At 44.4% G+C, this 26,812-nt stretch overlaps 1 protein-coding gene across 1 annotated transcript; it reads right to left on the bottom strand.

Annotated features, from left to right (window-relative positions):
* Positions 1 to 591: 591 nt before the first annotated feature.
* On the bottom strand, positions 592 to 25,034 carry STARD7 (StAR related lipid transfer domain containing 7). Its single transcript, XM_081100676.1, has 8 exons — positions 23,414 to 25,034; positions 8,718 to 8,926; positions 8,338 to 8,387; positions 7,456 to 7,566; positions 7,292 to 7,374; positions 6,459 to 6,558; positions 3,485 to 3,569; positions 592 to 2,518 (listed from the first exon to the last, which is right to left on the bottom strand). Exons 1-8 carry the CDS (start codon positions 23,725 to 23,727, stop codon positions 2,334 to 2,336), a joined length of 1,137 nt encoding a protein of 378 aa, XP_080956802.1. The 5' UTR covers positions 23,728 to 25,034; the 3' UTR covers positions 592 to 2,333.
* Between the last annotated feature and the right edge of the window lie 1,778 nt (positions 25,035 to 26,812).

Genomic DNA, 26,812 nt, shown 5'->3' with positions numbered 1-26,812 from the left:
AATCTAGACTTGGGCTTGCTCAAGTCCCCTCCTCTCCTCATTTCCTCAAGTCTTTATCAGCAAAGCTCTATCTCTGTTTCCTCCAAGTTGACCCTACTTTAAAGAACAAAGGACATGGGTTAGTAGATCGGCACAAAGTGGAAATAGCTGGCTTGTTTTCAGCTGCCAACTGGTCACCTGGAAAGGGCTCAGTGTCTAGACCAGCCGTGGGCAAACTACGGCCCGTGGGCCGGATCCAGCTCGTTTGAAATGAATAAAACTAAAAAACAAAAAGACCGTACCCTTTTATGTAATGATGTTTACTTTGAATTTATATTAGTTCACACAAACACTCCATCCATGCTTTTGTTCCGGCCCTCCGGTCCAGTTTAAGAACCCATTGTGGCCCTTGAGTCAAAAAGTTTGCCCACCCCTGGTCTAGACAAAGTGGTTAGCTGTGCCAGCCACCAGCAGGAAAGATCATGACTACTTCCACATGCCAATCAATGAGTAGAAACACTATTCTTCTCAAACTTTACAGTCAGTCAGGAAGAAATGATAAGCAAAATATGCAGTATTTCCCCACCACCAACTGTCCAAAAACAAACACTCTTTTATACCAATCTTTATGTATTTATTCACACATTTGAAAAAAAAAAAGATCAGGAGAGAAATCATTATGATGACATAAGTAACTGTACAGACCTACCCCAATGCAGTCAAATTCCTCAATATCAGAACATGAGCAACACCCAGCTCCTTGACACCTCCGCACTCACACTAATGCCCACATCCACCCATGCCTGGCAATCACAGGTGCTAAGTGCAGACATAACCCAGGGCCTCTTCCTGGCCTGTCAGGCTCTAGGGATGAGAAGAGAGAACTGATCAATAAAAGCTGGGGCTGTTTGGTGCATCTCTGCTCTGCCAGACTCAAAGAAGGCAAGACACGAAACACCAGGCAGTTATTTCCTTGGCACAAAACTTCACAGGCAACAAAAAGGTTGAGGGGCTTAAGTTAGTCTCAGTTTTAGAACCAAGTTAAAAAAAAAAAAAAAAAGGGTGGGGGAAAAAAAATCTGATCATTTTGATTATTTTTTTAAAGGGGGAAGGAGGAATTTAAAACTTGATCCCTTTCTTCCAGCAGATGGCAGCATGACCATAAGCAGAATCAGCGAGGCCAAACTGATGCATACCATCTGACTGTGACTTCATCCAAACAGCACAGTTTGCTTTTATTTTAGCTCTGAAGAGAAGAGGAAAAACTTTCAGAGGAATAAGAGAGTCACATAAACCCATTACATTAGTGTTTGGGGCAAGATTTCATCTAATGGCTCACACAGCTTGTCTATAGCTCTGAGAGCTCCAGGGAGTGGCCCAACCCCATTCCTCTGCCTTTAGGCTTCTGAGGTGGACAAGTCCTCAGGATCCAACCGTGAGTGTGAAAAATAATGCCTAAATCAAAATGTTTTCTAGACAATGGACTAGAGAAATTCTGTTCAACTCCCCAATCCCTGCTTATTGACACAAAGATTAAAAATATATATATACTTCAAATTCAATAAGTGAAACACTGAACTAATAAACTTTTAACATCAAAAATATATATATTAATGTGGGATGTTTTGAGCATCTCCACTGATCCTATCAAAACAGTAATAATACAGGAAGCTACTGTCTGAAAGGATTCATTTCCCAGTGTTCTTGGTAAATGAGCCAAGAAAGGAGGAGCCAAGCCAAATTAACATAGTGTTTGAATATAGCCAGTCCAAAAGAAAAGGCTTTGGGTAGTCAGTGGGTGGTATTTGGGAGGCGAAGAAATTTCCTGGTACAAACTTGATGTTCCTAAAGATAGAAGCAAGGTGAGGACAAGGCACTTACACTGCCAAGCAACAGTTCACATCCATTCAACAACAGGACTACCTAGTACCAAGGGACTCCCAATGACCCCTCAGAGAACCATCAAATGGCCACCTTCACTTTCCAGTTGCACCTTCTGACTAAAGGAAGTCCAAATGCTGCAGGACTGATGGTAGAAACTGGAATGTTGGCAGAGGAAACTATTCAGAGGAAGCAAAACAAGTTATCCTCTTCCGGCCTGAGGTGCGGTTTGTTCCAGATTAGCTCAATGGAATACTGAATTGCAAAATGCCTGGCCTGAGAATATGACAACGCCCCCATGGATGCCTCCTTCTTCTCTGTTTTGATAAAGAGAAACGGCAGTTCTGAATGAAATCAGACACCAGTTGTTGAATTATCTTGCACTGGTGGTTACAGCAGACGCGTTCTGTATCAGAGTGATAGGGACCGAGACAGGACTAGCAGCAGCCTGTCCCTCCTTATCCCAAAGCCCTTCAAGCATACTCGATCCGGGCAGGGCCACAACTACTCTCGTTCTTCCGCTCAGAAGACGGGGTGGTGGCCTTGGCTTCACTACCCATTTCCACAGGCTTAGATGAGATATAGTCCTTTACTTTGATCTCCATGTTCTTGGCTTTCAGAGTGGCCATGTGCAGCTTCTCCAGGAAATCTGGCATGCCTGTTGGGAGAGAGGGGAATGTGAATAGGCTGACAAACCAGCAGTGGGCTCAAAATTCCTTCATGGTGGAGCCTATCCTCCCTTAATGTATAGGGAGTAAAAACAACTCATGACCTCTGAAATCCTTTAAAAAGGCATGTGAATCAGGCCACTTAAATCCTAAATAGCTCTTTCAGGTGATAGACATCACTTTTCAGTGGCACAGCCTACATACCTGCCTATTTTATTTTGGTAAATATCCTCTGCATTCTGCCCCGGCGGTACAAGAAGATTTCAGAAGAAAATCACATCAGGGTGCTTTAAAAGGCAAGACACTGAAAGGGAAAGGTGTAGGCACAGCCGTGATGTGTAGCCTTTGTTAGGACAGCTGCTGCCCCTTTCTCTAGGCGACTGTCCTATAACCACAACATTTTCTCTGCCAGTATAAGTCCCCAATATTATCCAAGAAGAAACATTTTAAGTGCATTAATGCCCACAGTTCATATTTAAGGCTTCAAGCAAATGCTCTTCTTAAAACTCCCCTGAACACAGGTCCTTTCTGGGGCTTCATATTTCTCATCCCTCCAAATCCAGCTGGAGGCTTCCTCAGCTTTGTAATATTCAAGCACAAGTTTGGAAGGACATTTAATTTCCGCAACAGGGCTCCAGTGACATAAGTACTAATCTTGCTGCTGTCAATAAGAAGCTAGAGAAAAACAAAACGCTCAACAGAGGTTCTAGACCAGGGGTGGGCAAACTTTTTGACTCAAGGGCCACAATGGGTTCTTAAACTGGACCGGAGGGCCGGAACAAAAGCATGGTGGAGTGTTTGTGTGAACTAATATAAATTCAAAGTAAACATCATTACATAAAAGGGTACGGTCTTTTTTTTTTTTAGTTTTATTCATTTCAAACGGGCCGGATCCGGCCCGCGGGCCGTAGTTTGCCCACGGCTGTTCTAGACCCTGCACACAAGTGCCCACTTACCACTGGAAACCATCCAACTAACACAGTAGCGAGGAAACACAGTCTGGGGATTGTCACTGTATGTCAGCAAGTAGTCAAAGCCATTCTGGAAAAGAAAAACAGCAAAGATGAAGGTACCAGAATTACCCACCACAGCCTCCACTATCCAGGCCCTCAGGATAACCATGACCTGAGTGTGGGTTAGAGTGCCATTTTTTTTACACTAAGCAGAGGAGTTCATTAACACTGAAGACTGGGAGGTTGGCATCCACAGAAGGCCTGCTTGCGAGGCTGGCGTCTGGGAACTTGGCTCCCAGAGTGTCCCCAGTCAACTGCTAAGGGTGACCCCCTGTGTGTCTATTAGTACAAACCAAGCAATTTATATTGAGCACTTGCTTTCCTCCTGGGGCTCTGCAATTTTGTTGTGTTGGACAGAGGGTGACTAGGTAACCATCCCCAATAACAATATCAGGTGCCAGGTGTCTAATGGGCTTCCCTGGGCAGGAACATTACAACCATGTTGCTGCACTGTTGTTGCTGGCAGAAGAATGGGCTCTCTGTGACTCCCACACAGAAAGAGGGTACGGGAAGCATGCACGTGCTTTTCATCTTCTGAGGTGGACTCTGCCTTTTCCCCATGGTCCAGCTGTGCAGTCTGATATGTCGCTGTGATGATCTTAGCTGTGAGGACAACTACATGCTGAGTCCCGTGAGTACTTCTAGTGAATTTTCTAATGTGAGGTGGTCTTGAGTACCCCAACACATACCCACCATGTTTAAAGATCTTAATCTTTGCCAGAATGGTATTAACTCTACTACTGACAGCAAACATTTACATAGTGCTTAACTATGTGTCAGAAACTGCTTCAGTTCTTCACACAATCCCAGGATGCAGGACCTATTAGCCCTAGTTTTACAAATGAGGAAACTCAGTTCAGAGAGGTTAAATAACTTGGCCCAAGGTCACCCCCCATATACTCAACGAGAGCGAGAGCCAACATGAACCCAGGACTCTGACCATGGGGCCCATGTATCCACGTTTTCTAGGTCACCCCCTCACTGCCTGACAGTGTGGAGGAGGAGGACTAAGAGACTTATAGGTGTCCTGATCTTAGGAGGGGGCCGAATCAATTATGCTCCAACCAAAGGAGCAAGAGGGAACTACTTTGTGTCTGCATTTTGTAGGGCAGATGGCCACAACTCCAGGTGGCAGACCTAGACTTTCTCTTGTGCCTTTATAACAAAGTCCATATCCTTTTCCCTGAGTGAATGGTTTATTCTTTTATCCAGGTACTCAATATTATCTGAATGTCGGCTATATGTCTGGCATTGTGCTAGGCACTATAAAGAAAAGAAAAATGTGCTAGTCCTTGTCCTTGGGGACTTCCAATTAGTAGGCTAACTGGGTACCTAAATGTGGGCCATAACAGAGCCACAGAGGAATACTAAGGAGAGGTAAGGCCCAGGCAACGGGAATGGGAATAGTACCCACCGCAGAGGCCAGTTATAAGACTTAGGAGACACATTTTTCTCAGTCATCACATTATTAATCTTGTTGGTATTACTAGTCTGAGGCTGATTTGTGTGTTTTAGGTTAAAGTAAATGAGTGTTACCTTGGAGTGGTGGTGAGAATTTAGATTCAGCACAGGGAAAAAGGGTAGATATAAATATAAATAACAACTATACAATCCTTGCCCTGGACGGCGTGGCTCATTGGCTCTAGATTGTCAGCTTGTGCTACCAAAAGGTCACAGGTTCGATCCCTGGGTCCGGTTGGGGCTTATGCAAGAAGCAACCAGTCTATGTGTCTCTCTCACATTGATGTTTCTCCCCCCTGCCTTCTACTCCCTCTAAAAATCAGCGGGAAAATATCGTTGAATGAGGATTAGCAAAACAAAACAAAAAATTCTTCTCTAGAAATAGTTCTGAATTAAACACAGAGATCTCCCAGTAAAAAGAGAGGCATACACCATATTGCCTGAGGTGAACCACAATTTCTATGTGGTTTTTAAAGTCCCACTTCAGGTGGTATAAATAAAACAACTTGAGCCCTGGCCAGTGTGGCTCAGTTGGTTGGATCATCATTGCATACACTGTAAGGTTATGGGTGACCACTTGATGAAACAATAAAACCGTACTAAAGAATACAGTTCATATAGCTTTAAAAGGCAGCACAAAAATATGAAGTGAAGTAGAACTAAAAACAGCAAACATTAAAATCAACATGTACATTCAACAAAAATTTTGCTAAAAACAAATAAAACACCCACTAAGTTAAAGAAAATATTTTCAAAAAATGGCTACAGAATTTTAAGGAAGGCAGAGAGCATTAGTCTAACCCAGTGATTTTCAACCATTGTGCCACAAGAATTTTTAAAACATGCAACACCTGACTATTTAGTCAGGGGCACTGCCCTCTTTCCTTTAAACTGTTAAATTAAAAAATGACAACAGCCCACACAACAATAGTTGTCTGGTGTGAATGATCAATTATACCTATTTTTTTTTTGTCAGTTCAGCAAAAATTATATTTTTTGGTGTGCCACAGAATTTAAGTAATTAGCTTAAATGTGCCATAAGATGAAAAGGTTAAATATCGCTGGTCTAACCCTCTCATTTTATAGACAAGGAAATGGAAGTCGAGAAAGGTTATATCTGATCTGCTGATTGTGGTGAAATTTTAATGATTCCTAAAGAATGCTGCTAACCATAGGCTGAGTTAGGGGCTGTCATCTTCTCTTATCTCTCAGATAAATGGGACTTTGTCATATGGGGGTCCCCCAGGTCTATCAGCCCACAGCAGAGGTTCCCAAAGTGTGGTCTCCAGTCCAGTAGCATTAGCCTCATCTGGGAACTTCTTAAAAATGCAACTTTTCAGGCTCCAGCAGATTCTGAGAACCAATGCACCCATGCCCTCTCCATTTCAGATAAAAGGCATTCCTTGAGAAAATTCCAAAGCCACATCACATCACCTCTTGAATGATGTAAACTCACCTCATCAAATGACTTGTGGGGACGGATAACCATTTGGGATTCATATGATTTGACCCTTACAAATTCTGGAGATTCTGGCACACTAGGGTGCTCCACAGCACTGATAAGGAGAAAAATTAAGGAAAATTAAGGAAACTGAGTAATGTCTACATACAAAATAGCACAGGAGCTAAAGTTATGAGAAAAATCTAAAAAGCTGACGCTAATATTTAAAATACAACAGAGAAGCCCAGCCACAATGGCTCAGTTGTTTGAGTGTCATCTCATACACCGAAAGGTTGCAGGTTTGATTCCTGGTCAGGGCACATACCTGGGTTGTGGGTTCAATCCCCAGTTGGGGAGTGTACAGAAAGCAACTAATTGATGTTCTTCTCATATTATCAATATTTCTCTCTCTCTCCCTCCCTCTGGTGAAGATTAAAGAAATAAAATGAAACTCTCTCCTCCCTGCCTCTCTTCCACTCTCTAAAAAACAATGGAAAAAATAACCTCAGGTGAGGATTAACCCCCCCCCAAAAATAAATAAATAACAGACGAGTCACCAAGACAAACTTGTGCTACTCACTTCTAAAACAAAGTGAGATTACATGGTAAATCCCAGTTCACTAGGCCTTGTGTTGAAGACAGAGCACTTCTTTTTTAAATCATCAATATTAAGAAACTGAAGAAATGATTTAATGAAAAGCATATATCCCTTCAAACTCATGTTCTAGTTGGGATGGATGGGCCTGGGCTTCACTTATATAAGGGCACTGAGAACATGCAAACCCACTACAGACATATATGAGTAAAGGACACAGCTAACAGAACTCAGCAGGAGTAACCATACATACCGTGACACCAATACCATCACATTGTTTTCCTGATCCACGCTGTACCGCCGAACATAAACATAATCCCGTGAGTACATTGGATACTAAAAAACAAAAAGGAGCAGGATTATTGTTCTGCCTCATATGTATGTGGTAAAAGTAAAACCAGAAGTAAAAATACTCACAGGAAAATGTGTTACCCAGTGAAGAACCTCAGAACCACTAATGACATCCCTCTCAATCACTTCCAGCTTGATTACCAGGGCATCCCACTTTTTTCTGTACTCTGTATCAAGCTATGGAAAGAGACAAGACCCAAGGGATTTAAAACAAAGCTGCAGAAGCCTTCCCCAGATGCTTGGGCCGCTGACCTAAGAACTTTCTTGTAAAATTGTGATCCAACCTAAAAGACAGCGTTAACTGTGAAAGACATGGTTGTGTTTACTACATATAAGTCTTAAAATCTCTTCTTGTAGGCCAATACCAGTACCTTGAAAGCAAATCTTAACAAGAAAAAGATAAACTAAAGAACAATGTAAGAAAAAAGAAATACTCTAACAGGTAAGTACGACTGAGAAAAATACAAGAGATAGTGACACAGATGTGTAAGGGTAAAACAATTCTAAAAGTTTTAAACAGACAAAAAGTACAAAAGGATGAACAGACACCTCATACAAAGAAATGCAAGTAGTGTATTTTTTTAAATTTCCAGTATCACTAGTAACTAAGGAATTGCAAAATAACACACTATCATACACATCTAAACAAATAAAAATTCAATGTAAATTCACAAAGTTCAGTCCTTAAGGGAAATGTGTGCACTTGCATATTACAGTGGGTGCTATAATCAACTAGTTATTGAGGGGGTAGAATTGGTCCTGTCCCCACTGGACAAAGAAATTGTAAGTCCAATGTTTACCCCGATGCTATTCAATGTGAGACGAGGGGTACAGAGGTAGATGAATGTATTGAAGCCACAATATATTTTCTGAGTCAGAGAAATTATTCATGTGGATGGTGAATTTCTAGGCTTAAAGGCTCCAAATTAGGGAAGAAAAATTACTCACCTGAACATTGAAGAACTGCCGGGGCGTAACATCTGTGTAGGTTCCAAAAACTAGAATGATAAGAATCAGGGATGTTTACCACACTCTCATCACTCACCACATTCCTATCATTTTACTGTATTTCAATTATAATACTGACAGATCTTAAAGGCAGATTCAGAAACTAGAAGTCATACTGGGGTGGCAAAGACACCCTACTGCATAGTACAGCAAAGAAGACATTGGGAGACTCTTGTCATCTAGGAGAGGAAAAACAACAAACAGTAAACCATGTAAAATTTCCTGAGAAACAACCAGAACAGACAATTTAGTCTGAGGAACAGAAGTCCTGAGCACCTGGGGTAACCATGGAACCCACAAGGCAGCCAAGCTGGACTCACCTCTGTACTGGTAATGATGGCTGCCTGTAATAGGGCGACGCCACAGCTTAAAGTGTTTCTTATCCATCACCATTTCCCATGGTGCCTTTTTGCCCCCTGAATCTTCATTTCCTTCTGTTTGGCATTTTGGTTCTGGAGGGTGGCGCTCAACACCAGGGCTCTGAAACACAGCTGACATTTCCTCCAACCGTTTCATCTCATCAATGGACCTGGAAAGGAGAAAAACAATAGTTATGTTGCAGGTGGTTGGAATTACCCTGGGAAATAACATATCCACACAGAGACTTGTAAAAGAATTGTGTGGGTTTAAAACAGTATAAAGTGTGAATAAAATGTGAGTTCTCTCTCTAAGCATGTCCTCCAATGAGGATTAAAAAAATAACATAAGACAGCCCTGGCCGCTGTGTTCAGTGGTTAAAGCATCGGCCTATGCACCAAAGGGTTGTGGGTTCGATTCTGACTCCAATATTCATTAAATAGTATATTGAATTACTGTCCCTATTTCTTAACCTGTAAAGTGGGAATAACAATAGTGCCTATCTCAAAGTTGATTATAAAAATTAAATACATTTATATCTAAAGTGCTTTGTACCTGGCACATAATTAGTCCTCATATGTTAACTATTAAGGTTTAGGACTGTCAAAGGTCATTTAATACCCTTTGCCCATTTTTTACTGTTGGTTTTTTTTTATTGGGTCCTTTACCTTCCTATTACGTTATGAGTATTTATATATATTTCCTCCCCTCTTAAAAAAAATTCATATACCACAAGAATCATCCTTTTACAGTATACAATTTAGTGCTTTTTAGTATAGTCATAAGGTTGTGCAACCATCACCATTAATTCCACATTTTCATCACACCCGAAAGAAATCTATACCCATCAACAGTCACTTTCCATTCCTGTCTCCCCAGCTCCTGGCAACCACTAATCTACTCTCTCTGTGGACATTTTATATATATGGAATCCTACACTATGATCTCATGTGCCTTTTTTTCTTTTTTTTTACATTTAACCTATTTTCAAGGTTCAGTCATGATTTTATTCTTGTATGACTAATAAATAATATTGCATTGTGTGGATACATCACATTTTATTTATTCATTCTTTGGATGATGGATATTTAAATTGTTTTCACTTTTTGGCTACTATAATATGGCTTTGAATATCTGTATACATGTTTTTGTGTAAATGTAGGTTTTTAGTGCTCTAAATCCTAGGAATGGATTTGCTGGGTCATGTTTAACTCTATTTTTAACTTTCTGAGGAACTGCCAAATTATTTTTCAAAGCAGCTGCATCATTTTATATTCCCACCACAATGTATGAGAGTTCCAAGTGCTTCACATCCTTGTCAACACTTGTCATTGTCCATCTTTTTTATTCCAGCAATCCTAGAGCATGTGAAATGGTATCTCATGTGGCCTTCAATTTGTATTTCCTTAATGTCTAATGATGAGCATATTTTCATGTGCTTATTGGCCATCTGTGTCTCTTTTGGAGAATATCTACTGAAATATTTGCCTATTTTTAAATTGAGTTATCTTTTTATTGCTGAATTATAAGAGTTCTTTATATATTCTAGAGATACTAATTCCTTACCAGATATACAATGTATAAATATTTTCTCTCATTCTGGGGGGTTGTCTTTTCACTTTCTTGATAGTGACCTTTTATGCACAAAAGTTTAACTTTGATAAAGTCCAATTAATCTATTTTTCTCTGATTGCTTATGTATTTGGAATTACGTCACACCTTTGCCCAACCCACGGTCTTAAGGAGTTATGCCTATATTTTCTTCTAAGAGTTTGTTTATATTTAGGTCTTTGATCCACTGAGTACATTTTTGTGTATGATGTGAGGTAGAGGGTCTAAATTCATTATTTTGCATGTGTATCTCCAGTTGTCCCAGTACCATCTGTTGAAGACTATTCTTTCCTCACTGAATTGTCTTGGTACCTTTGCTAAAAATTAATTCACCATAAACGTAAGGGCTTATTTCCAAACTCAATTTTTATTCCAAAAATTTTGGGTTGTAGGCTTGATCCTCAGTAGGGGGCATGCAGAAGGCAGCTAATCAATGATTCTCTCTCATCACTGATGTTTTCGGGTTTTTTTTTGGTTAAACATATTTTCATTTATTTTTTTTCCCTTTATTGTTGAAAGTGTTGCAGATGCCCCCTTTGTTTGTTGAGTCAAATGGGAGTTCCATTTTTTTTATTTTTTGAGGAAACTCCATACTGTTTTCCACAGTGGCTGCACATTGATTCCCCTCAACTCTGTCCACCTCAACCCACCTCTCCCAGTCCTTCACCACTCTTGTCTGTGTCCATATATACATACTAGAAGCCCGGTGCACGAAATTCGTGCACTTAGGTGGGGGCCCCTCAGCCGCGCCTGCGCCCTCTTGTAGTCCAGTAGCCCTCGGGGGATGTCTGACTGACAGCTTAGACCCGCTCCCCATGGGGAGTGGCATCCTTAGGGCTACCATGGAGGTGGGAGAGGCTCCCGCCAACACCGCTGCACTTGCCAGCGGCGCTCCCTCTGTGGGAGCGCACTGACCACGAGGGAGCAGCTCCTGCATTGAGCGTCTGCCCCCCTGGTGGTCAGTGTACATCATAGCGACCGGTTGTTCCACCATTCGGTCAATTTGCATATTAGCCTTTATATTATACTAGAGGCCCGGTGCACAAAAATTTGTGCACTCGGGGGGGGGGGGGGAGGGGGGTCCCTCAGCCTACCCTGTGCCCTCTCGCAGTGTGGGACCCCTCGGGAGATAACGCCCTGCTGGCTTAGGCCTGCTCCCGGGTGGCAGAGGGCAGGCCCAATCCCTAGGTACAGCCCCTGGTCAGACTCAGAGTAGGGCCGATAGGGGAGTTGGGGCGCCACCCCCTGTCGTGCACAGAGCAGGGCGGATTGGGAGGTTGCAATGCCACCCTCAGTCACGCTCAGGGTAGGGCCGATTGGGGGGTTGGGGCACCGCCCCGTCAACTCAAGGCAGGGTCGATGGGGAGGTTGCAGTGCCACCTCCTGTCACGCACAGAGCAGGGCCCATCAGTGGGGTTGGGGCTCCTTACCCTGTCACGCACAGAGCAAGGCCCATCAGGGGGGTTGGGGAGCTTCCCCCTGTCACACACAAAGCAGGGCCCATCAGGGGGTTGGGGAGCTCCCCCGTCACACACAAAGCAGGGCCCATCAGGGGGTTGGGGAGCTCCCCCCTGTCACGCACAGAGCAGGGCCGATCAGGGGGTTGAGGAGTTCCCCCCTGTCACTCACAGAGTAGGGCCGATAGGGGAGTTGGGGCACCGCCCTGTCACACATAGAGCAGGGCGGATCAGGGGGTTGGGGCACCGCTCTCTATCACCCACAGAGCAGGGCCGATCAGGGTGCTGGGGCGCCGCCACTGTCACACTCAGGGCAGGGCCGATGGGGAGGTTATTGCTCTACCCCATCACACACAGAGCAGGGCCAGTGGGGGGAGGGAGGGTTGGGGAGCCGCCCTCTATCACCCACAGAGCAGGGCCGATCAGGGGGTTGGGGCACCGCCACTTTCACACTCAGGGCAGGGCCGATGGGGAGGTTATGGCTCTACCCTGTCACACACAGAGCAGGGCCCATGGGGGGGGTGGGGAGGCCTTGGGGCACCGCACCCTGTCATACACAGAGCAGGGCAGATCAGGGAGTTGAGGCGCTGCACCCTGTCATACACAGGGGGTTGGGGAGCTCCCCCCTATCAGGCACAGAGCAGGGCTGATCCAGGGGTTGGGGCACCTTCCCCTGTCACACACAGAGCTGCAGGGCGATCAGGGGGTTTGGGCGCTGCCCCCTGTCACGCTGATCCCAGTGCTGGGAGGCATATTACCCTTTTACTATATAGGATAGAGGCCTGGTGCACGGGTCGGGGCCGGCTGGTTCGCCCTGAAGGGTGTCCTGGATCAGGGTGGGAGTCCCCACTGGGGTGCCTGGCCAGCCTGGGTGAGGGGATGATGGCTGTTTGCAGCTGGTCACACACCCTTCAGGGTGGGGGTCCCCACTGGGGTGCCTGGCCAATCTGGGTGAGGGGCTGAGGGCTGTTTTCAGGCCGAATGAAGCTCCCAACTGCTCCGTTTTTTCTTTTTTTTTTTTTTTATTCTGGGCCAGCTTTAGCTCTGGCTCCAGCTCTGAGGCCTCTGCTGCTGAAAGAAGGTATCTGGTTTGTTTAGGTTCTATAATCGAAAAAATGTATAACTCCAGCTCTGAGATCCCGGGCTTGCTGAAAGCAGGTTTCTGGGGTTTTGTTTAGCTTCTATATTTGTTACAATGTTTCTTAAACTGGAAGCTCAGAGTCCGGCAAGGCAGGTGGGGAACGTTGCAGTCCTCCCTCACTGAAGCAAGCAAGCCTCATGTTAGTTTCAAGCTGCCTGGCTGCCGGCCGCCATCTTGGCTGGCAGTTAATTGGCATATCTCGCTGATTAGCCAATGGGAAGGGTAGCAGTTGTACGCCAATTAGCATGTTTCTCTTTTATTAGATAGGATAGCATACTTTCCCAAGTTAATCACTCCCCACCCACACTTTCCCTATGAAATTCATCAGTCTGTTTATTCCATGCTTCTATGTCTCTGGATCTAGTTTGTTCAATAGTTTATTTTGTTCATTTGATTCCACATATGAGGTCATGTGATAATCTTTCTCTGACTGGCTTATTTTGCTCTACGCCCATTTATGCTGTCTCAAAGGGTAATAGTCCTTTCACTTTTACTGCTGCATAGTATTCTATTGTGTAAATGTACCAAAGCTTTTTTATCCACTCATCTGCTGATGGGCACTTGAGCTGTTTCCAAATCTTAACTATCCTAAATTGCACAACTATGAACATAGGGTACATATATTCTTTTGATTGGCATCTCTGGTTTCTTAGGATATATTCCTAGAAGTGGGATCACTGGGTCAAATGGGAGTTTTTGCATTCCCACCAGCAGGTACTAGAGTTCCCTTTTTCCACATTCTCTCATCATTGATGTTTCTATTTCTCTCTCCCTCTCCTTTCCTCTCTGAAATCACTAAAAGTACTTTTTAGTTTTCCATAAAATAGCCTATGATTTTAATAGGAATTGTGTTGAATTTGGGTAGTACTGCCATCTTAACAATATTAAGTCTTCTAATTCATGAACATAGTAATCGTTCCATTTAGCTCTTTCAGTGACCTTTTGTAGTTTTCAGTATCATGCACTTTTGTTAAATTTATTCCTTGGATTTTATTCTTTTTATATTAATTATAAATGGAATTGTTTTAATTTTATTTTTGGATTGTTCATTGCTAGTGTATAGAAATACCATTTTAAAATATTGATCATTTATCTGTTAGGGGCAGAAATAGAATATTGGAATCATATAAGATTCAACCCTGTCTCTGCTTAATTAGTTCGAGTAGTGACAGGCAGCTCAGACCCATTGGTTGTCTGGTTACATATCCTGCAACCTTGGTGAACTCATTTATTAGCTCTAATAGGTACCTGTGGATTCCTTAGGATTGTCTATATATATAAGACCAGGTCAGCTTCAAAGAAGAGATAGTATTACTACTTCTGTTCCCATCTGAATGCCTTTTATTTCATTGTCTTGCCTGATTTCCCGGGCAAAAACATGCAGTACAATCTATCCTATCTAATAAAAGAGAAACTTGGTAATTAGCCGTACGTCTGCTACCTTTCCCATTGGCTAATCAGCGAGATATGCAAATTAACTGCCAGCCAAGATGGCGGCCGGCAGCCAGGCAGCTTGAAACTAACATGAGGCTTGCTTGCTTAAGTGACGGAGGACTCCAACGTTCCCGCCTGCCTTGCCGGCCTCTGAACTTGCAGTTTGAAACATTGTTACAAATATAGAAGCTAAAAAATACACACACACACACACACATATATATATATATATATATATATATATATATATATATATATATATATATATATATATATATATATATATATGGCAGCTAAACAAAACCCCAGAAAACTGCTTTCAGCCAGCCGGGATCTCAGAGCTGGAGTTGATACAGTGTTTCGATAATAGAACCCAAACAAACCAGATACCTGCTTTCAGCAGCAGAGGCCTCAGAGCTGGAGCCAGAGCTAAAGCTGGCCCAGAATAAATAAAAAAAAAAGAAAAAAAGGAGCAGTTGGGAGCTTTAGTCACCCGCCAGCCAGAAAACAGCCCTCAGCCCCTCACCCAGGCTGGCCAGGCACCCCAGTGGGGACCCCCACCCTGAAGGGTGTGTGACCAGCTGCAAACAGCCATCATCCCCTCATCCAGGCTGGCCAGGCACCCCAGTGGGGACTCCCACCCTGATCCAGGACACCCTTCAGGGCGAACCAGCCGGCCCCGACCCGTGCACCAGGCCTCTATCCTATATAGTAAAAGGGTAATATGCCTCCCAGCACCGGGATCAGCGTGACAGGGGGCAGCGCCCAAACCCCCTGATCGCCCTGCGGCTCTGTGTGTGACAGGGGGCGGGGCCACAACCTCCCTATCCACCCTGCTCTCTTTGTGACAGGGGAAGGTGCCAAAACCCCGATCAGCCCTGCTCTGTGCCTGATAGTGGGGAGCTCCCCAACCCCCTGATCGCCCTGCGGGTCTGTGTGTGATAGGGTGTGGCGCCCCAAGTCCCTGATCGGCCCTGCTCTGTGTGTGACAGGGTGCGGCGCCCCAACCCCCCCCCCCCCCACACACACACACAGGCCCTGCTCTGTGTGTGATGGGGTAGAGCCATAAACTCCCCATCAGCCCTGCCCTGAGTGTGACAGTGGCGGCGCCGCAACCCCCTGATCAGCCCTGCTCTGTGGGTGATAGAGGGCGGGGCCCAACCCCCTGATCCGCCCTGCTCTGTGCACGACAGGGGGCGCGGCGCCCCAACTCCCCAATCGGCCCTGCTCTGAACCCGACCAGGGACTGCACCTAGGGATTGGGCCTGCCCTCTGCCACCCGGGAGCAGGCCTAAGCTAACAGGTCGTTATCTCCCGAGGGGTCCCAGACTGCGAGAGGGCACAGGCCAGGCTGAGGGACCCCCCCCCCCCAAGTGCACAAATTTTTGTGCACCGTGCCTCTAGTATATATATAAAAGTCCAGTATATGGAAAAGCGGGACAACTGGAATGACTGGTCGCTATAATGTACACTGCAGTGGCCAACTGGCCTGATCAGGGCCCTGATTGGCCACCCCCCCCCAATCTCCTGTGGCCCCTCCCCCAGGCCAGCCCCACCCCCAATCGGATCCCCACCTCAATTGGGGGCAGGGCTGGCCAGCCAACAGCCCACAGCCCCTCCCCCTAGCCAGCCCCACACCCAATCAGTCCCAACCCCTGATTGGCCAACCACCCACAGCCCTCTCGCCCCGATCCAGCCCAGCCCTGATCAGTCCCCATTGGAGCGGGTTGGCTGGACCCCACCTGTGCACAAATTTGTGCACTGGGCTTCTCGTGTTAAATAAAAGCTGTGAGAACACATTGTCTTGTTCCTGATCTTAGGGGGAAAACTTTCAGTCTTTCACTATTTACTATGCAGTTAGCTGGCTGTTTTCCACAGATGCTCTTTATCAGCTTGAGGAAGTTTCCTTCTATTCTTTGTCAATTTTTTTTTTAAACATGAAAGGTTGGATTATGTCAATTTTCCCCGCAGCATTTATTGAGATGATCATGTGGTTTTTGTCCTTTATTTTATTTTTTAATTTATTTTTTATTGTTGACAATATTACAGATGCCCTCTATTTTCCTTTATTGTATCAACATAGTATATTAAATTGATTTTTAAAATTTTTAGTTATTCATTTTTTCAATATATTTTTATTTATTTCAGAGAGGAAGAGAGAGAGAGAGAGAGAAAGAGAGAGAAACATCAGTGATGAAAGAGAATCATTGATAGGCTGCCTCTTGCAAATCCCCCACTGGGAATCAAGCCCGCAACCTAGGCATGTGCCCTGACCAGGAATCAAACTGTGACCTCCTGGTTCATAGGTCGATAGCTCAACCACTGAGCCATGCCAGCCGGGTTTTTTTGTTGTTGTTGTTGTTTTTATGATGAATTAACCTTGCTTTTCTGGAGTCAATCCCACTTGTTCATGTGTATAAAATCCTTTTTATATGCTGCTGAATTCAATTTGTTACTATTTTGTACAGGACTGCATAAAGCTTTAAAACATTCAAAGCAATACTGTTACAGGACAGTGAAAAGCTAGGAAAATTCCATAGCAAGTGGAATAGGGAAACTGAGACAAGAAAGTTAAGCAAGGCCAAACAGTGTGGCATTTTGCAGCCAACTTGTAAATGTACAGCCCTTTATCTTCCCCAGCTAAGGATACTTGAGAGAAAATGGTTAAAAGCCTCCTTAAGAAGAGAATGCAGGAAAGGACAGGGGAAGGGGAAAGGAAAAGGGGCAGTTTTTGTCTTTTTAACTCCTTAACAGAGAAGCCAGCAGTCTCAAGACTTGGTAAGATAAATTGCCAGGTACTTCTCATGAATTCTGGGAAGGCCACAACAAAGTAAAAAAAGACCATGAGAATTAATCTATACCATGATATTCAACAGAGGAATTTGAAACCTATAGACAGGAGGATACATAAAGAAAGCCTCAAACCCCCACCCAACTCACTCTTCAGATTAGCTGAGAAGCCATGTGCACATTATGTTGGATGACAGATGTGCTTCTTTAGTAAATTTGTTTGCTTTAATAAATTGGGTTTATCACAATATGATCAGGATCTCATTTAAATTCATTTGTACTAGAATCGAGGTAGGAACAAGCCCTCTCCCTCTGACTTGGGGCTCTCTGACAACACATTTTCTGGGGTCTGGGCTGCCTGTAACAATACCGTATATCACGCTACGTGTCATTTTAAGACAGGCCAGTAAGCCAGGACAAGTGGAATAGAGAAACTGAGACAGTGCTGACCAAACTGACAACGCAATTTAGAGCAGATACAGGTCGCCTCGCTAGAAATAACATCCAGGCCTCAGTTGTATTTTAGCTCCAGATCAAGAAAAGCGCAAAACCAGTTGTGATGACTGACAACCCCCTGACACTGACCAACCAGTGAAGACCATGACTCTGAAGGAGGACACCTAGAAAACATGAATATTCTGCTGAAACCCTCCCCTGAGCCTCCCCTAAGATTCCCACCTGTGAAAAAGAAAGAAAGCCTCAAGACAAAGGAGCCAATGTGTGCTCTCCCTCTGGGGAGCACCTCCCCATTCCCTTTCCCCTCTTCTTCCCCCAAGGGCATGCATCTTCTATGAGACTTGCAACCTAGGGATCAATGGGCAGTGGCAGCTTATTGCAGGCTAGACCCTTGAACCTGTTCCCAAGGCCCCCTTTTTCTCTGACTTCCCAGAGAGCTAGGGCAGCCCAGCCTAGGCTCTTCTGTTGCTTCTGCTATACTAAGTCCTTTCTTGTTTTACTGTCCCCAGCTTTAATAAATGTTCCCTCACAGTCATCTGGACTCACCTTGTAAAATTTTTCCTGCATAAAGTAAAGAACCCACACACTACAGGCTGGCCCCTAGACAGACTAGCCAAGAGCCAGGTCCCCTTTCCAGTAATAATTATGCATCATATATAAAATACAACAGAATAAACCGAAGGACTTGTATGCATGCATATAAGCATAACCAATGGACACAAGACACTGGGGGGTAGGGGAAGCTGGGGGAAGGTCAAGAGGGGAAAAAAAGGAGACATATGTACTACTCTTTGTAATACTTTAAGCATTAAAAAAAAATAAAAAAAATACAACAGATAGGTTTTATTTATAATATTTTATTTCTTAAAAATAACTGTATAACATTCATGTTACTCTTTAAATCTTTTTATATATCTGGGAGCATTTCATAATTTTTAAAAATATGGCTTGTATTTTCCCCTTAACCTTTAAATAGCAGACATGAAAGAAAGATTGTTTGTTGGTTGTCCATGTCATTTACAACTAACTCTTCTGTGATTCAAGACTAAAAGGTATGGGATCTTTTGGAGATTATTCTCAGTGATCCTGAGGGAGTTGAGAGTGCAGTAGTGCAACCAGTCTAGGGGAAACAAAATCAGCAACAATGCCCTAAGATTATTCCTATAGCTAGATAGTCTTGGCAGTTCTCTTGGTCAACCTGTTCTTTGGCATTCTTACCAATGCTTTGACTGACCTAATACCTTTCTGATTAATTCCTTTTTGTCTTAAGTTAACCAATATTGGTTTCTTTATTTGCAAACAAGAACCTTTTATTTATACTGATGTCCTGATAAAAGATTTAACCATTTTAGAAAAGTTTTAGCTTGAATTAAAAGTTGCAAAATAGGATTGACTGCTACCACTGCAAACAGGTACAGAAATAGGGAAGGAACTCTAGAGTAGGCAATAAGATCTTGCAGAGGAAAAAAACAAAACCACAGCCAAACTTGCTCAGAGAACAAGTCAGGCATCACATGGCTACTTTTCAGGACTAGTAAAGCATCCTTTAATTAAAATAAACAACACTCCCAAATGTCATTCTTATCACATAATAAAGACAAGCAGGAACATCTTATTAAAATTACATGAGAGGCTCACTAAATTACACAGTAATAAGGTTTTGAGAAAATTAAACTACAGAACTATAAGCTTAATGGCCTTCTAAGACTCCAGGTGGCACAGAGCTCTGACCCATATAATTGAAGTAGCCTTTTATTAAAATTATGAGACTAAGTTCCTACAGGGGACAAGAAATAGCCTGTGAAGAAATAACATTTATTCTTTGAATAGCACAATATGAATGCTGGAGCAAGATTGCATCAGGAAAAGGTAAATGATTACCTCCCCAGGTTCAAAATCTCTGAAAGGTCTCAACTGCTAAATGCTGACATGACAGATCCAGGTGCACAAAGCCACTCAATACCCTGTATGCAAAGGAAGGAAAACCTCTCACTACATGTATCTGTGTAGCCTGCTGTGCCAAATCTTGTTTGGGCAGGATGGATGTCTACACCTTGTTATCTAAGAGACTTAAACAAGTAATGAGAAGGAAAGAAGGACAAAAAAGATTATTCCAAAAATAGTAACAGAACCAGCAGATTAGTAAGAGGATCAAGGAAAGATAGTCGATGCTTCTTTCCTTTCTCCAAAACTAAAGTGGGCTCAATATTTGAGAAAGGCCGGACTGAGAGCTATGAAAATTGAAGGCATAAAACGGACGAATAAGTATAACCATGGTTGGTTCATTTCTATGGGGTCCTGCCGTCAGTGTAGAGTTTGATACAAGGCTCAAAAATGACACAAATGAAGCCAACCCTTCATTACAACAACTAATTCATTTCACATAATCCCCTCCTCAAATTCCATATTGTCAAAGTTAGAGACTTTTAAGTATAACTGTTACGGGACTCACCTAGAAATAAAAGACATCAACTACCTCATTGCAATTCTTGGCCAACTGGCTAATGATAAAATAGTGAAAACAATATAAAAAAGTTCAAGTAAGCTTTTATGTAGTTCTATAAGAAGGGTATGTTAGTAAAATACCCTCAAGTGAAATGGTTTTAAAAAAAATCCTTTAAGCCAAAAGGACATTTTATTGATCATTTATCTAGTTAATAGGATACTAAAAAGTATTCTGACGCCCTGAAAGGCAAAAATGAGAGTTTTCTGTATGAAACTTTACTGGCACTTATTTACTCAAATTTCTAGAGCAATGAACTGTAATCTTTTTAAAAAGACGGGAGGTTAATGGGAGATTTTCCCCTAGCCTTGCATATTTCTTAATTTCCTTCCTCTTTTTGTTCCTGCAATTTTTTCTTAATGTTTCAAAGTAATCAAAACGTACTATTGCCTGACCGGTATTGCTCAGTGGTTGAGCGTCAATCCATGAACCAAGAGGTCCCAGGTACGATTCCTAGTCAGGGGATATGCCCGGATTGCAGGCTCAATCCCCGGTACAGGTGGTAGGTAATCTATGTTTCTCTCTCATCAATATTTCTATGTCTCTATCTCTCTCCCTTTCTAAAAATTCATAAAAACATTTTCTAAAAAAAAAATTACTATTGTGTTTTTCCATAAGATTTGCCCTGGGCTCACAGAACTCAAGGTAGCACCAAAAATAGTAATTGAATTTTTTTGTTTGTTTAATTAAAGCTAAGTGGGTAAGAATACTAGACACCAAGCATTAAGAGGCTTGATTTCTACATCTGGTGCCCTTCTTTTCTCAAATTTTCTTCCTGTTGCTAGATTAATGAGACCCTATTTATTGTTAAGATGATCTTAAACACAAAAGAATAGAAAGCAAGGTTATTCTTTCTCATTCTGAGTAGAAACTCCAATAACATAAGAAAACATAAGCCACTTTAAAGCACACATTCAAAGAGATATCCTGCACACTCCATCACTGTTTAACCAAGACAGCAGTCATTGAATTAGTTTGTACCAGCTCAAGTTGGTACAGAAACAGCACAGAAGAGCTAAAGGCTGTGATTTAAGGGCCATGGGACAATTATTCTCTTCTTCCATTAACAATGAAAGAAATGCACTTGTCCTGAGGCACACTCAACTGTGTTCCACAGAAGCTACCCAAAATCATCTCACCAGAACAAAAATCTAAGATGTTCTAAGCTAGCTATGACAACCTCAGCAGTGCCTGTTAAAGCAAACACTAGGCAAAAGAAGTTAACCTGTACCCAGAATATTGTATTAAATAAAATGTAAATATGACAAGCTATCAGAACAAAGATCTATGGAACTACTGTACAACCAAGATATAGTTGAATAGCATACTGTTTGCCTTCCTATCACGATAACAAATATTTTTTTTTAAATCTGAAAAATGGGTAACTTGATCAAATTTTAAATATATGATTGAATTCAAGCATGAACTGGACAATAAAGTGTAGATGAGGCCCTTTACTATAACAACCCTGGAGAGGGTCAACAGGCACCTTAAGTGTTCTGACTGGCCTTCACCTAAGCTTAAGAAATTCCCAAGCAGGTTAACCCCAAGCAATATCCTTTTAGGAGTTGGATTAGAACCAACATTATTTCAACTACCTCCCCCTTTCAGAAACACCCGGAAGAGAGGGAAATGGAATAAATACTAGGCCTGGTCATCAACTGGTCTGATCTTTCTGCTCCAGTGGACAGTTAACTACTAAATCCAAACATTTACAGCTTCGATTTCCTATCTAATTTTCCCCTCTAACTCCTGCAAATGGGAGATCTACAGAGACTCCAGGCCATTTTTCCATAAAAACACACGGAGTAAGCCAAAGAATGTCACCTGCCCCCTAGGCTCCAACACCATTCAACTCCCACCCCCAAAACAGCTTCCCTCTCTTTTGTACCCAGTAGCCCCTTTCTGGACTTTCTCCTCTTCCCCAAAGAGATCCAACGGGAATTTCCCCACAAACGTCACCCCTGTAGAACAAGCGTATTTCATCATCAAAAACAAAATGAAAATTCAAACAGCTAATGGATAATTTCTCAATTTAAAAGTTTCCTTTTATTTCTTACACCTGAGATTGCTTCATTAGAACAAAAGGCCAAGTAGCAAAAGAATACTAACAAAACTAGGCAAACTACCAATCATGCTTTGATACCTTAACTTTTTTGTGAATAAGGCTATTTGTGGTTATGACTTTAAATTGCATGTATAGAACAGTCATCCTTCCTGCTAGGAAAAGTATTACCAATTCTTCAGGTAAACTTGCAATACCCACAACTCAGTGTTGCACAAATATGCCTGGCATCTGGGTGCTACACCGCCAAACAGGTCACAATATTCACGTTAGTTAACTATGTCCATTTTTAACCAAACTAAAAATGTGAAATAACAGAAGAAATATCTGGGATAAATAGACTTGTATGGGATTTACAGCGGGGCGGGGCAGTCCTAGGTTCCTGAAATCAGTTTCATAGTTCAAGGGGCACGGTGTATGTGTGGTGGAGAGAGAGAACAGTTTAAGAACATCTGTTAAAAAGAAAATACAGAGACAGTGTACAGCAAGAGCCGAAGCGAAGGCTTCTCTGGGATATTACTTGAAAACTACAAAGCCTCCGACGTCAAGTCGCAGGTTGACAAATTCAGCCAATGACACGCACTGCTCCCGCGGAGGTTTAACGGAGAGCACAACCTCGGAGCCTAACGAAACAGTGCCCTCCAAGGCCCGGTCACAGCGGTAAACACCGACCCAATCCTTACAGGCTGCAGTGTCCGGGCTATGGCTTGTGACAGGAGGGCAAAATCCCTTCCAGCTTCATCCTTCTCAACGAGGAGAGCTCTCCTGGCCCTTCCGACCAAGTCCCATCTGAATGAAGTCGCTCTGTGAACTGCACGTCTGTCCCCTTACGTCAGATCTGCAGCTTGCCTTGAATGTGCACCTTTCTGGGTGTGCGAACGATTAGGCGAACGATGGCCGCATGTAAGTGCCGTCAACATCTCGTATTATTTGCTGCTCCCCATTCCAAGTCTCTCTCTACATTAACTGACGCGAGCTGCTATTTCCGGCAGGACAAGTCAAATTAACAGAGGAAATTAAAAGCAACAACAACAGGGATGGCTAAAACAGGAGCCAGCTCCTGCACCACCGCTTCCAGGACTACCGGGTGCGGCCCCAGGTTCAAGGTCCCGCCCTACCCTCGGGAGCAGCGCCATTCCCCCCCCCGCCCCCCCCCCCCCCACCTCCCGCCCCGAAAGCAGCGACCTCGCCCCAGGGCCTACCTCTGCAGCTCCTCCTCCTTGATCCGCTCCTCGTCCCAAACGAAGCCCGCAACCGCCGCCATCACGGCCGAGACATGGCCAGCGCGGCCCCGCAGCCGGCGCCACAGGCGGCCCAGGAGGACGAGCCGCGCACTCTCCGAGTAGAGGCGGCCGTAGAGCTGCGCGATCTGCTGCGCGCGGCGCACGCGCAGGCCCGTCACGAAGCGGCACTGATTGGCCAGCAGGGCGAGCAGGCCACCGCCCCGCGGCACCGCGCCGGCCGCCACCACCGCTGCCGCCGCGGCCGCGGCTCCCACCAGCCTCCGCGGGAACATGCCACCAGCCGGGCGCCCTGGACAGAGAGAGGAGCGAGTCTTCGCGGTCTCGGCGGGCTCCTGCCGACCCTCCTAGTTGGTCACCGCCAAGCCTGCCATGTCTCTCTGCAGCAGCCGCTGAGGAGGGTCCCCTTTGAAGAGGTGGCCTGTGACCGCTGCAGGCAGCGGACGTGGGCCAGGGATGGGAACCTGGCGGGCAGCCGGCACCGGCCTCCTCAGTGTTCTCACGCCGGCTACCGGGTCGCAGTGCGGAGCGCGCGGGAAGCAGCGAGGCGGACGGCTAGACCCCAGGCATTCCTCACCCGCCACACACGCTGCCCACCTACAACCTACTCGCCTCGCTGCAGCCCGGGCTCTAATTGGGCGCCGCCCGGACTCCTCGCTGCTGACTGGCCGCTCCAAGTGCTCGTGACCATTCCTTCCCGCCCCTTCGCGCACGCGCAGGGGCCCCTTTCTAGCAAGGTAGGTGGCGCGGCGATGGGAACTAGTCAAGGGCGCCCCGAGAATGACCGTCGAGCCCCGCCGTCGCCGCCATGTTCGGGCTGTCCGGTTCCGCCCCGCGGAGGAAGGGGTGTGGCCAGGTGCCTAAGGGATCCGGCGCGGTGCTGCAGGGCCGCACTTAACTAATTCGAGGTTTGGGTGGGATGGGGACTTGGCTTGCCTCTGTGGAGGCTCCGGGGTGCCCAATTAGTGGGGGTGTTCAGTTAGTTGCGGTAGTGTGGCCTGACGGCAGTTGCCATCTCTCCGTTCTCGGCCTCCCCTCTGGCTGTCCCCGGATATCTGGGACGCGGACACGGTTCCCCCGGGTCGGAGTCTGAGCACCCGTCTAATCTTTGCAAATCAGGGAGGACAGCCTTAGAGCCCCACACTTTTTGGAGAGCCACGTGGACAGGTGGCCCGGCTAAGTCTGGGAAAGCGGTCGCCCTTTGCAGTTAGTTGCATACACCCTGGGTCGGGGAGTACCTGCTCCTCTCCTTGTGACCCAACGGTACCAGCTTGAGGGGTGAGCAGGTTCCCTAAAACCTACTTTGCAGCTCGCATGAAAAGCCTGGCTAAATGACCTCAGAGGGCATTCAATGACTACTCTGTCCCTGACCTCATAGAAATGAAGCTGCTGAGTGTCCAGTAGGAAAACCTTACACCAAATTGCCCCTCGGTTTTTTTCCACGTGCATTAAGCACCTTGTAGACAAAATATTGAGAAGGACATCTTGATGTTAAAGGGACTGTGCTCATTCCAAGGCAATGCACTAGAAACTTTTCTCTTTATCTAGTGGAGCAATTTTAGATGTTTTTAATAAAATATGTTTTTCCAAAAAGAGAAAAAGAAAATCATGCTTTACTGGGAGCTGAAATTTATATCTATCCTATCAGACTGTCTGATTTTACTCTGGGGGTTGGTATTGATGTTTATTTTCCCTTGAAAGCAGGTAAGGAGAAATGGACATATAACAGAAAGTAGTATTTGACACTTTGTTGAGCCAGGCTTTTTCTCAATGATGGTAAGATGGCCAGGAGGGGGCAGTTGGCAGAAAGGTTGAACTTTCCTACTGTCCTGCTTCCCATGATTAAAAGAAGCTTAGCACTTCTGCTTCGTCTTTTTGTTGTGTTCCTGTTTTTAATTTGTTTTGTTTATCAAATTGAGCCCCTCTAATCCCTCCATTTTTCTCCATCTCTACTGCCTCTTTCTCTTAGTACATAAACACAATCAAGCCCATCTTCAAATATCTTTGGGAAAAAATGAGGCTTTAACACTTCTTTCCAGATACCACCCCCTTCTCTTTTCTTTCACAGCTATGGTTTTGTTTTTAAAAGGATAGCATAAATGTACTTGCTGTCTCCATTTCTGTATCTACCTGTCACTTCTTCCTCCTTAGAATTTTAAAAATTAATATCTTCTATACCATTTTCTCAACCACTTTTTTGTTTAGACCCTAATAGTACTCTCTAGCCTAACCTCCCAATCCATTGTCAATAAACTTGCTTGTGTATTCCAGAACAATATTGAAAAATTTAATTCCCTTTGTATATTTTTAAGTTGATCCAAAGTACTTCATCATGAGCTCATCTTATTTAAGTTAGGTTCTGCCTATTAGATCACCAAAACATAGAGTGGAGTAGGCCCAAAAATAACCCATAGTAAGACAGGAGTGGTACATTCAGAATTGGGCATGAGTAGGGCCAGGGAGTACTGATAAGCTACACTGCAGATTGCCTAGACACCCATGTCACCTACCATTTTGCACCAACATGTAGGGAGCAGCTCTAGAATTAAGCCTCAGATTGGCATGTGGCAAAGCCACAGACAAGTCCCAGCTTAGAGGGCAGAGCCCTCTTAGCATAATTAAGCTTAACCTTATAGGCTCCCTAGATCCTTCCTGGGTAGCTAATGGGCTGTGGGAGCTGCAGCAAGTGCTGCCAAAACAAGTGAAACTCACAAGAATATTGTAACTATGTTGACCACTGCCTTGTTTTTCTCTGACTATAAAATAAAGCCTCAGCTTTCTGGCTGGATCCTTCTCTCTGGACTCATCCAGGCACAGGAAATCCACCGAGCCCCAGCTATAGTCTCTTTGTCTGTCTTTTCTTTAATCCTGTGCCCCCCCCCCCCCAGTCTCACCGACCCCTTAGCTGTGCTGGCACAGCACACCAACACCTCTCCCTTAGCTTACACATATGACTGCATAAGACATGGGTCCCTTTATGACCAGCTGACCAAGGAGGGGGGAAAAAAGCAAAGTTTGATTTACTGATATATCCGAATGGTTTGTGGGTGCAAGCCAAAAATGAATGATGGCTGTACTATAGCTCCACTCGGGTGATCTTGAAAGACAGTGGCAAGGGAAATTCTCCCAATGGATAAATTCTCTCATTGGCGTACCTGGTCATTCACTTGGCATGGACAGAAATGTAGCCAAGGTTAGAATATATACGAGCTCATGTCACCAGCTGTTGGCTTGGCTGGTTGACCAGGTTCTGGGAGGAGAAAGATTAGAATATCAAAGACGAGGACTGGGTGGATGGACTATGTGGGTGAGAAAGAAATGTGTGGAATCCCTCCAGACAGCATCTTCATGAAAGAGGCA

The sequence above is a fragment of the Myotis nattereri genome (genome assembly GCF_964212035.1).
Source record: "Myotis nattereri genome assembly, chromosome: 10".
Classification (NCBI taxonomy): Eukaryota; Metazoa; Chordata; class Mammalia; order Chiroptera; family Vespertilionidae; genus Myotis; species Myotis nattereri.
This window is presented reverse-complemented; position numbering and strand designations above follow the sequence as displayed.

Bases quoted from the DNA above. Each gene is read 5' to 3' on its own strand.
- STARD7 (XM_081100676.1), bottom strand. From the start codon at position 23,727: ATGTTCCCGCGGAGGCTGGTGGGAGCCGCGGCCGCGGCGGCAGCGGTG. The intron at 8,927-23,413 runs GTAGGCCCTGGG...TCTCCTTTCCAG, and splicing joins AAGGAGGAGGAGCTGCAGAG to GTCCATTGATGAGATGAAAC. The intron at 7,375-7,455 runs GTGAGTATTTTT...TTTGTTTTTTAG, and splicing joins ACTGGGTAACACATTTTCCT to TATCCAATGTACTCACGGGA.